The 11859-nt window shown below is 42.6% G+C and overlaps 1 protein-coding gene across 1 annotated transcript in view; it reads left to right on the top strand.

Moving 5' to 3' along the window:
* Window positions 1-11859, top strand: part of pidd1 (p53-induced death domain protein 1) — a 14202-nt gene continuing 2343 nt past the window's right edge. The window contains exons 1-13 of the mRNA XM_031282576.2: window positions 1-1283; window positions 1505-1918; window positions 2067-2219; window positions 2347-2398; window positions 2512-2713; window positions 3481-3630; window positions 3730-3903; window positions 3995-4142; window positions 4227-4362; window positions 4444-4594; window positions 10279-10402; window positions 10549-10664; window positions 11741-11848. Of these exons, the coding sequence (XP_031138436.1) occupies window positions 614-1283; window positions 1505-1918; window positions 2067-2219; window positions 2347-2398; window positions 2512-2713; window positions 3481-3630; window positions 3730-3903; window positions 3995-4142; window positions 4227-4362; window positions 4444-4594; window positions 10279-10402; window positions 10549-10664; window positions 11741-11848 (2598 nt within the window). The 5' untranslated portion in view covers window positions 1-613. The remainder of the gene's footprint in view (window positions 1284-1504; window positions 1919-2066; window positions 2220-2346; window positions 2399-2511; window positions 2714-3480; window positions 3631-3729; window positions 3904-3994; window positions 4143-4226; window positions 4363-4443; window positions 4595-10278; window positions 10403-10548; window positions 10665-11740; window positions 11849-11859) is intronic.

Below are 11859 nucleotides of genomic sequence, written 5' to 3' on the forward strand. Positions count from 1 at the left end.
GCTCGATTTTATTCACCTAGACAACCGGAGAGGCGGGGCTCCTTACTTTTAGACCGATACAGATGGTTAGACTCTTCCCGTCGGCTGTCGGTGGACGATGTACACGAAAACGAACGATCAACTGTGACGCAAACCCTTTTCTTTAAAAACATTCGCACATAAGGAAGTAAGAAAGCAGAGGGATGGTCGAGAGACTACAGAGAAGCCATCAATGAGAGAAACTGGCTTACCCGGGGACAAATGTTACACATTATTTAGTAAATTACACTACATTAGTAGCTAATTAGTAACATTAGAAACGGAGCATAAGAGGGCATCTGATATGTAGCTAATACTTAGCTGACATTCACGTTAACAGTGGTTATCTAGCTAGCTAATATAGCTAACATTACTGTAACGTAAACTGTTGACACTCAGCAAACATGTCCAGTAAAATATTCCTCGTTTTTCATGGCAGTCATTTAGCTCTATCTGACTTTAATGAATTTATAATCTAATAGTACCATGATGAGTAATGTTACAGACACATCATGCAGAAGGAAAACCTCGGACCAGTATTGGACTAGTAGGGATCTGATGGCTAGTTAGCTGTCGTGTTATAACAGTGTCTTCAATGGAAAGAAGCAGCGACGAAGTTGCAGCTACTGATGAAGAGGATGGAGACCAGGCAGCCGGTTGGATTGTGAAGGCAGGCAGGTCGGAGGATGAAAAAGTGGAAATGACACCTGCATATAACCCATCAAGGACAACATCCACAGGTGGAGTACCAGACCCTTCTACGGACATTTTAGCTCTGAGGCTCTGCAGAGAACTTGTGTACCAGGATAAGAAGAAATCAGAGAGCGAGACTGGACTAACTGTATCAAGTGGTGTGATGTCTGAAGGTCAAGCAGCAGTTGTTGAGCCAGAGAGGGATGTTCCCTCTGTGTCTCCCACCAGCCTTACGGACACCTGTGGTCCCTCTATGTCAAGCCTCTCCTCTTACTTCTTCGCGCATCATCATGCCATTTGTTCTTCATCCTCATCTTCATCTTCCTCTGTCTTGTCTCTGACTCCACCCTTGCCTTCCTCTATGGAGCTCCCTGCTGTGTTGACTGATACAAGGCTAACCCTGGATGTGTACCAGGGAGGAGCAGCTGCACTGCCTCTGCTTTGGGGGTCCATCCCAGGGCAGCTAAAGGGTCTCCAGTACCTGAGACTGGGCTCTGAGGATAAACCAGGCCTGGATGGTGCACTGGATGTCCTACCCCATCTGACAGAGCTGCGTTCACTCGCTGTTCGGGGTAATTTTCCAATTAATTTTGTGTGGTATCAGCTGCTTGTTAGCATAGATGGTTCAATGGCTTAATTCACCTTGTTTCATTGTATTCTTGGTTCTTACATACATAAAAGTAGATACAGTACAGTAAGTACTGTGTTGATGCATTATAATATGGGTGTCATTCTTTGTCGTTTTCCTTGCTTTGCTTTCTGCTTCTAACTTCACTTTTCTTTCTAATTCAAGGACACTGTTTTTATGACTCACAAGGTGAACCGCTGTCTGGCCTCCTCACCACTTTGCCTGCATCTCTTTCCTCCCTTTCTCATCTGGTGCACCTGGATCTCTCCTTCAACCAGCTCTCCTGTCTGCCATCCTGCCTTCTCAGCTTGCCTGTGCTGTCCTCTTTGCTCCTCTGTCACAACCACCTCTCAGCTTTGCCTCCTGATATAGGCCAGCTGTCCTCCCTCACCTACCTCTCCCTCCTGGGGAACGAGCTGGTCGTTCTTCCCCCAAGTCTGGGTCAGTTGAATGCACTACAGACACTGGATATTTCCCATAACCTCCTTCAACAGCTGCCTGATGAAATTGGTTCTTTGGAGGAGCTTGTTAAGCTGGAATTGTCCCACAACAAACTGAAGCAGCTACCAGAGAGCATGGGTAAGGATGTAAGGGTGAGTGGGTGTGTCAGGGAAAGACCAGTACAGTGATAAAATGGAATTCAGTTTTTTTGAATTTATTTATTTATTTTTTATTCATGAACACAGCAATGAAAAAAGGTATACATGTTGTCTTCTTTGTTGCCCAGGCTGCCTCCTCGCTCTCAGGGAGCTTGCCATCTACAGCAATGAACTCCGCCTAATCCCACATTGCCTAAACAAACTGCCTCTACTGAAAATAGATGTGCGTGACAATCCTTTGGGACAACCCTCAACCCCTCCTCCTCTTCCTCCTACATCTGGTGAGCAGATAAAAAGGGCTTTAAATTGATCTGTGCTAACTATTAGATTGATAAAATGGTAATTAGAGACAGTGTTTACATTTGCTGTCAGCGTATTCACTCTGTTGCATCGCTGTTGTCTTACCAGATCAAGCAGAAATGAAAATTCAAGAGTTGCACCTTGGATTTAATCAGCACAGGTACAGTGTCATTCTCAGCATGGGAATGTCTTCTCAATCTGCATTAATATAGTCAATTAAGGTGTTCCTGACTAGATTAAGATTAAAGATGCCATGCTTCTTTTGCTCCTTAGTTTCTGTGTTTCGTCTACCGGGTGTCATGTGTTTCTCCCAGGGGGGGCTGAGCTGCTGTTCCCCCCGGGGTGCCTGGTGACAACCACAAGGCTGAAGTGGGCTGAGAAAAGGCCAGAAAGAAGGTGGGTGTGGCTGGAAGAGCATGACATCTTGCTGAGTCGTCCACTGGAACTTCGTCCTCATGGAATTACATTTCTAAAGGTACTGAACTTAATTTTTCTATGTAACACATCTGCTATTGGGACACTCCACAGATTTTATACATGAAGATCAGTTTGCTTGTCATTTTTTGTATTACTCTCTAAAACTGTTGTATAATGTTGTCAGCGGCTCTGGAAGAGCTTTGACAAGCCTGAAAAAAATAACCCTGATTCAGTCATAGTGATGTCACCACAGGTATATAAGTTTGGGTTTAGAGACAGGTGCCAGTACCCAGAGGTCCGTGTTTACCCGCTGGTAAATCTCCACTGGATGACTCGTTTCAGAAGGGTTAAAAATCGGCAACTTTCCCACTTTAGCGTTTAGCTTAGCATAGCGCCATTGCAACCATAAACAACACTGGCTTGGCCGCGTCATCCTCCCTATCTCCACCCTCTCGTCAAAAATCGTTACATCCGGTTTCAAAAAACCAAGATGGTGATGTCCAAATTGCCAAACTTAAGGATTCAAAACAACGTCAATATACCAATGGGTGATGTCATTGCTGCTCCACTATTTTTATGGTCTATGAGCATGACTCAATAGGGACTAAAAGTCAGGCTATCTCAACCCGCTGCACATATTCTAATCTAATCATTACATCTGTGTTTCAGAAGTCCCTCAATTTTATGGAAGTGCAGTACTAAATTTCTTGACTATGTCTTTAAATTAGCATTGTGAAAATATACAGAATCTTTTGTGTTTTTCCACCTGTTTTCTTTACTACGCTTGCATGACGTAAATGTGCTTCAACTTTGAAATCCTTACAGCCTGTGGAGGTGTGTGTGCCATATCATCGGTCAAAAAGAAGAGAGGTGGTGGTGAAGAGGTTTGACGGACACGCATGGAGCACTCTGCCCACTGTTCTGAGGAGAGGAAGCGAGAGCCATAGCAGCCACCCTGGTGGACGTCCAGCCAGGGTAAAGTATAAAAATAATTTTAAATAATTTTATTACAGTTGTGTAGTGCTTTTTTTCTTGGTAGTACAAATTGTAATATTAGTGTTGGTGTACCTGTAGCTGGCCTGCTGCTCTGTGAGCCAGTTCTCCTGGTTTATCGCAGTGTCCAGTCCAGTAAAGGACAGTTGCTCTGTTACACCAGCTGGAGCCCTGCTGGTATCCAGCGCTGACCCTGGAGTTAAGATCTGCTTCCCTCCAGACTCCACTGTGCAGTCTCGCACTATAACCTTACAGGTAGGCTAGGTAGCACTACATTATATGAAAGTCTATGTCAGTTTGTGGTATCTGTGGTTTGCAAGGCTTTAGTTTGTCGGTCTTTCTGTAGGTGCTGCAGGTGTGTGTGTCAGAGGTACAGGCACTGTGTGATGATCCTCAGGCCAGAGTTAGCCCCCTCCTCTGCCTCTCCCAGACCCCCAGCATACATTTCCTGCAGCCTATTAAAGTTCAGGTACCTCTGCCAGCTGGAGTCACAGGTACAATATGCCTTCATTCTCATACTTGTTTATAACAGCATGTACCGGTATTTGCATGTATTAACATGTCTGGTGCTTCTGCAGGCCATACAATTGATATGTCCTGTTTGCATCTGCTACATGGAGACCCCACTGCCCAAACCTGGACTGACATCACATCGCAAGTGTCTCTCTCCATCACCCATTTGTATGCAATTTTCTACATCACACATTTCTCCTGGTAAGTTTTATTTATATATTTTCATTTGTTTGATTTATATATTTACGTTGTATTAACACAGCTTTGTGTGTGCCATCACAGGTACTGGCTGTGGTACACCACTACACGCTGTGTTAGTGGGGTGGTCAGGAAGGTCTATCAAAGGCTAAAACAGTTCAGAGTCCAGTTCCTCGTCCTCCAGAGGAAGACTGATCCTTCACAAGTTATGCTACAGTGTTTACCTGCTACCAAGGTTGGTAATTCTTCTCTCTGTGCTTTAAAGAGATACGTTGCCCATTTTCAACCAACTTTGTATCATAATAATGTTGGTAGTACGTGTAAATGACATACGGTGAAATTCCCTTTATCTTACCAGCGCCCAGATCTACTTACTCACAAGCGTCACTCTGCAGCTTTTTGATGGCCCTAGGGCTGTTGCTCAAACTACAGATTGTACTTCCGCATATCGACACAAAGAGCATAGAACTAGGGCTGCAACTAACGATTATTTTAATAATCGATTAATCTGTTGATTATTTTTTCGATTAATCGATGAATCGGATAAAAAAACAAAGAACAAAAAAGCATTAAATTACTGAACTCAACTCAATACATACTTACATACATACTTGTTGTATTAGTTAATAGTTGTGTAAAGGTAAGTAACCCAAAGAGCAGATACAGACCACACACACACACACACACACACACACACACACACACACACACACACACACACACACACACACACATTCACTTGAAGCTTATTCATTAAATTATTACCATCATTGTAGTAAGTGCAAGTTCATTTGTACACCACATTTAAACACAGCTTAAGATGCCCAAGTGCTATAAAAGAACTTTAAAATGAAATTAAAAAGTACAACACACACAAATATATTTGTCAAGAATAACTGAAATGGGACAAAGCACAGAATATATACATGACAATAGATTGAAAAATGAATGGGCCAAAAAAGGTCTTTAGTCCTGCTTTACTACTGTTATTAACGAGCTAACGCTAGCTTGTCATGCTTGTCAACAGGGCATGAAGTTAACTTTTTTGACCACCAGCCACTGTGGCAGGTGGATTTTTAAATCCACCTGCCACAGGGACTTTTTACCAGCCACTTTTTTTTTGCGTCATAAAGGTGAAAAACAGGAATTGCTGTGACTCTATGATCCTGTCCTGTCCTATTGATGGTAGCCCGCCTTGATAATCCTGCATAGGGGCCCGGTGTTGGCTCGTTATGCCACTGCATATAAGAGATGAGATGACTGACAAAATCAGGAGTAGCCTACGCACACCACAACAACAAAACACTGGTGAATGCGCACCATAACACATGAATGTTTTTTGTATAGTTCTTAAAAATAAAAAAATAAATAAAAAGGAAACTTGTTTTGGGGAGAATAATACTTATTACTATTAATTAATTACTCTAGGCTGAGATTTTCTAGGAACTTTACCAAAAAGGCTCAGGATGCTGCAAATGTTGGTAAAATATGAAAAAGGCTGGTGGATTTAAGACACAAAATAATTTATTGGATGAATCAAATATGAACATATCTGTCATTGTCAGTGGCTTGTTAATCTTTACATTGTTAGTTAATTTCCTATCCTGGCCTGGGACACACATTCATACGGTTTAATAAAGTACTTATTGGACTTTAACTTATCATTGCACTTACAATAACGTAGCTGTCCTCAATTTAGGTCATCCTGTACGTCTCATCTGCGTTTTTTCCTGCATCCACCATGTGCGTTTGTGTGTGTGTCTGTGCGTGCGTGTGTTTGTGTGTCTGTGTATGTGATTGTGTGTGCGCGTCAGTCGCGGGGGAAACGGAGCAGCCCCGCCCGCTGCAGCCGACAATTTGAAACAGCAGCGCTGACTTTAGGGTGAAGAAATGTTCCAGCGTACATTGATGTTAAAATGTCTACATGTTGGCAGGACGGTCTGAAATGTTTTGACGGTCTTTCGCTGTACGTTTTGTTGGTAAATGTGAGATGTTCGAGTCACATACACGTCTCGTCTTCATATCAGAAACTAGGAAATTAATTTGACCCGTTCTCACTTCCGCTTGGTCAGTGGCTGCACGTCGGATGCTGGGATTGTGTGAGTAATGAAAATGCGATATGGGGCCCCGGCTGTCAATCAATGTCTTCTAGTGATGCGGGCCCCTGATTGGACCAGGCCCGTAAGCAACCGTGTACCCCGCTTACCGATAGTTACGAGTCTGAATCACTCAATTCTCATTGGCTACCCGCCAATGCAGGTAGATTGACAGTTTCACCCGCCAATCACAAAAGTTACCCGCATTTGGCGGGTGGGCGGGTGCCAATTTCATGCCCTGCTTGTCAAGCTGGATAACGAGTAAACACCACACCAGTAGAGCTTAGATCGGCCCAAAAAATCAAGCCCGAACCTGCCCGAGCACGTTGTGTCCGAGCCCGGCCCGGCCCGACACATTAACTGTAATTATGAGCCCGAGCCCGATTTAAACCCGACAATTTTTTAATACGTGGGCCGTTATAACTGACGTTCTCAACTACAATTCAGAGTTGTTTGAACTACAGAAATCTGTTTAGAATAATACAACAAGGACGAAGCCTGTAAACTGCGCTGTTTGTTTAGAATGGAACGGATCGCAAGTGGATCCGAGTGAAGAAACGTAAAAAAAAGAAAAGAAACAATGATGGAACAACATATTGTTGTCACTGCCCACGACTTGTTTTAACTGCTTCCATACCTCCGACTTTCCTCCACACTTGCTCAAAGTTAAGTCTCCTGTTTTTCTTTTTTTCTTTACATCTTCAAGCTCCTGGTGATGCGTGCGAGAGGAGACTCCGCGCATGACACGTGCTGCATTTTGTAACTGCAGCCTAACTTTTGTACACATTTGTTACTTTTATATAGCCTATATATATATTTATAGTATTTCTGATTATGGCATAGCTATCTCCCCACCCAAATAGGATAATAAGGTAATGGATAAAAAAAGAAAAAAATGCTTGATCAAGGGTCCGGCCCGGCCCGAGGATGTGGCGGAAAATAACGGCCCGAGCCCGACCCCGACCCGAGGTCCGGTCGGGCTCGGGCAGAGAATCTAAACTCTACACACCAGCACCAGAAGAGCCACTGGAGAGACGTTACGTTCCTCACTTCAAAACGGAACAAAAGTAGGATTGTGTAGTGACTTTACCAAGGGCGAGGCTAGCCCCTTTTTAGGGGTGCTTCAGCACCCCTAAAAAGAAGCTCAGCACCCCTAAAACTTGGAGTAAGAAATGTTGTTATTCTAACATTTTTGTTCGTCTTTGACAAGGTTAAATAATGTCCAAAACATACTCCGTAGTTTGTGGTTTAAAATGTATGTGTTAAGGATGAAAATGAAAACATCCCCGCTTAGCAAATGGTATCATCCTGTTCTCTTCTTCTACTTCTCCTCTGTACCTGCACCGCTCAGCACGACCGTCATCCAGCGCGAAACACACGCAGAGTGAGAACCCGTTATGTAGTGTTGTGAATCAATTAAGTTGCTCCAAAGCTGTGTCTCACAAACCATATCGGTGAGTACCTGAATCACGTGTACACCTATAATAACGCCGCCTTCACACTGGCAGTTGAAATCAGCTCCGTAATACGCAATACGCCCCCAGCGGACGTCGTACTACACCGTTGAAAAGCTTCGGAAGCGACTCACAAAAATGGCAGAGAGACTAGAACGACTGATAAGTGTCTGAATGTCCGATTCTCTCTGACCTCTCTTATACAGATATAAACAGAAAGGCTGCTGCATGGAGAAAAGTTGCCCAGGACGTTGACATGTCACGTCGGTTAAATGTGATATAGCGGTATAATGTCAATAGTTCGGTGTCTGTTGCTAGCTAACCAATTAGCATTAGCAGGTTTGTTTATCAGTACCATAGCAACGCACATCACGTGCGTCTTTTCTGGTCAGTCGTCATGGAAACATCTCTATCATTCTGGCCCTGGCGTTTGGACCAGAGTGAAAAAACAAACATATCACTGTATACTACCAGTAGGCCTATGTGTGAAAACACTCACTGTGGCTTTTTAAATGAATTGTTATTCATTCCTAGATTTATATCTGTTATTGTTCAGTTGTGGCTGACTATCAAACTAGACAATAAAAGAAAGTTTAATGTTTTTCTTTTGCTGTATTTATTCATTCCTCACACACAGAGGATTTAACCTGAACCAGGCTTAACTCCTGAACTCATAGCATCTCTCGCGCTCTCTCTCTCTCTCTCTCTCTCTCTCTCTCTCTCTCTCTCTCTCTCTCTCTCTCTCTCTCTGTGTCTCTCTCTTTCTCTTTCTGTCTATCTGTCTATCTGTCTCTCTCTCTCTCTCTCTCTCTCTCTCTCTCTCTCTCTCTCTCTCTCTCTCGGCACATGGAGTTAACGGTCAGGAAAACCAGCTGAGTGAAGAAGGTTTTTTGTTTGTTACAGGGGGCTGTCTGTGTGAACTCTCACAATTAAGCTGTTGCTCTGAAAAGGTCAAAAACAATCTGGATGTTGGACGCACATGTTGGAGTTAGTTGAACCAATGTTAAAATGATAGATATTTTTCAATAGACATATTTTTGTTTTTTGTGTGAAAAAAGGGTGGGTGGTGGCAGTGGGGCTCATTGGGTGCTCAGCACCCCTAAAGCTCTGACCCTAGAATCGCCCCTGGACTTTACCCTGCTGTTGAACTCCCTTCCTCCTCATCAAGGACTCCAACATGTTTACGTTTTAGGTGCTGAATCATCACCGTGCCATGCCGTGTCGCTTTTGCTTATCTTGCAATTAACACGTTTTCGATTTATTTAGTGTGAATGCTCCCACACTTTGGATGACTTAGGTCGTACTGATTTCTCTGCCTCCTCCATGTGTTTCAGAACAACGTTACGGGTCTCTCCGGTCTCTCTCCGTATTTCCTCTACCCCCGCTCTGCTCTTTTTTCTTTTCTTTCGCTCCGCGCCGCTCCGCACGGCTCCGCACTCAACTCAATTGCTTTTATCTCCGCGACTGAGTGGCGTGTCGCGCGACACAACGAATCGATAATGAAATTTGTTGCCAACTTTTTTAATAATCTAATTTTATCGATTTTATCGATTCGTTGTTGCAGCCCTACATAGAACCGGATCAAGAGAGAGAGCCGCCCCTCACCGAACTCAGATTAAACTGTAAAACTTGGCAGTGCTGATCAAATATAATTCAAGAGTTTGTCACTGTATTGCCTACTTCTGGCCTAAAATGTTTTCAGAATCATATTTTAGTGCACTCTTTGGCTGTAATACAAGAGTTTGTGAACAGGAATTAGGCGCCATACTGTTTCCTGTATTGCAAAAACGTAGGCTGAAAAAACTCAGATGAAACAGTAAAACTATGTAGCGCTGATCAAATATAATCCAAGATTCTGTTACTGCATTGCCTATTTCTCGTGTTAAAATGTTTTCAGAAACATATTTAAGCTTACCATTTAACTGTAAGTTTGAGTCGTTTGTTACATGGTGGCCGCCATATTGATTCTGTGTCATGCTCGCATTACACCACCCACCAGCGGGAACGTTTATTTGTCCGGTGTGGCACAGTGCATTCTGGTAGTTTTAGTTAGTTTTTTACATTTTAAGCGAAAGGGAATACCACAGCCCCTTTTTCTCTGTTTTTATTTGTCCATGTAGCTTGTTCAAAAATGTTTGTGCCATTCTACTGCATAGACAGCCAGTCTCATGAAAAGACCCTGTTTCCAGTGGTAAAATACTTCTTTAACTGTGTAGTTTAATAGATCTACATTACTTACACCAAGGACAGTCTGTGTATCAGCCCTCGTCTCTCAGCCTCGACACTGTGTGAGTCAAACTGATTTCATCATGACATCAAAACAGTTATGCATAAATTGCTGAACAGTGATTGTGATGCTTCCTGCCCAGGTGGAAAGCAGAGTGCAGTCTTTGTCAGAGCAATATGACGGACCTCAGCCTTCAGACCTGTGTGACCTGCTGGAAGGAGAGCAGTTCTTTGCTGGCTTTGAAAGGGGCTTAGATGTCAGCACAGGTTAGAATTCCTCTTTGAGGCTCTATCTTTAATAAACAAAAACTTCTCTTCCCTTTCCTTACAGGGTCTTATGATGTGCTCTTGTGGAATGATTGTCTTGAAACAACTATTTGTGAGACAATATTTTCCTGTTTTTTTCTCTCCAGAGAGACCAGATTGTGTGGCGGGAAGACTGTGTTTTGAGTTTTACTCCAGCCTGAAGAATCTGAAGGAAGTGTACATCTGTCCAGCTCAGGGTCAGAAGGGGCCAGTGAGGGGACAAGTAAGAGACAGACATCATATTCAACATAGAGTGAGAAAGTGGAGTGACTGGATATAATGATTTTCTGTTTGCACACATATAATACAGTCACTGTAAATCTTAACAATAAGTAACCGATTGTACATATCACTCATCTAGATACCATACATTACATTCTACACTAAATCCCCTCTCAGCCAGGATTAGCATTACAGGGGGAGGTGTAGGGCTGGGCGATATGGAGAAAATCAAATATCACGATATTTTTGACCAAATACCTCGATATCGATACCGCAACAATATTGTAGTGTTGACTATTGGTGCTTTCACAAAATATTTACACAATGAGATTTTTGATAAATAATCATCATTAATGTGGATATAATGACTAAGTGGGTAAAGGCAAATAATAGAACAGTTACACAGTCTGGTAAGTTCAGAAAATGACATCACTTTACTGTAATGCAGCCTTTAAAACCAGGAAAAGACAACACTTATGCCATATTACAATATTACAATATCCAAAATCTAAGACGATATCTAGTCTCATATCACGATATCAATATAATATTAATCTATTGCCCAGCTCTAGGGAGGTGGCATTTTAGGCATTGGGAAATTGCAGGATATATTCTGTAATAGACATGGACATTCTCAGAGTCATAACTCGATCAAATTTTAAAGGAATATTTCACCCTCAAACTGACCATTTGTATATAATTTACTTACCGAGTGTTGCCTTGAATTTATGAAAAAAACTTTGTTTTTGTTGCATGCCTCCACTGTGAACACGTGCTTTGTTGTCAAAACCTTACTATTTATAACACTCCCGCATAAACAGTCTCAGGCTGCATGTCCAGACTCTAAATAATCCAAGCTGAACATTTTATGTAAGGTAATACTTACTTGGTAGTATTTATTGTATTACATTGTATGGATGTTTCTACCTTTGTGGTCACTCTGTAATGTGTACCAGTTCACTACAGCTGCCCCGCTCAGTGCCAGTTAGAAATACAGTTGTTATTTTGTCCCATCTATCAGTCTGTCTGCATTGTTTGGACAACATCTTGAAAATATGTTTTGTACCTCTGTTACAGGTGTCTTTTTATAGAGGGGAGATTCCCAGCAATCTACCAGAGGAAGTGGCGAGAAAGAGGAAAGGACCTGACAGCCAGTGGCTGGCAACTTTACCACTAAGACTTCCTGTCAGTTTAAG

The sequence above is a fragment of the Sander lucioperca genome, chromosome 7, assembly GCF_008315115.2.
Source record: "Sander lucioperca isolate FBNREF2018 chromosome 7, SLUC_FBN_1.2, whole genome shotgun sequence".
NCBI classification, from domain to species: domain Eukaryota; kingdom Metazoa; phylum Chordata; class Actinopteri; order Perciformes; family Percidae; genus Sander; species Sander lucioperca.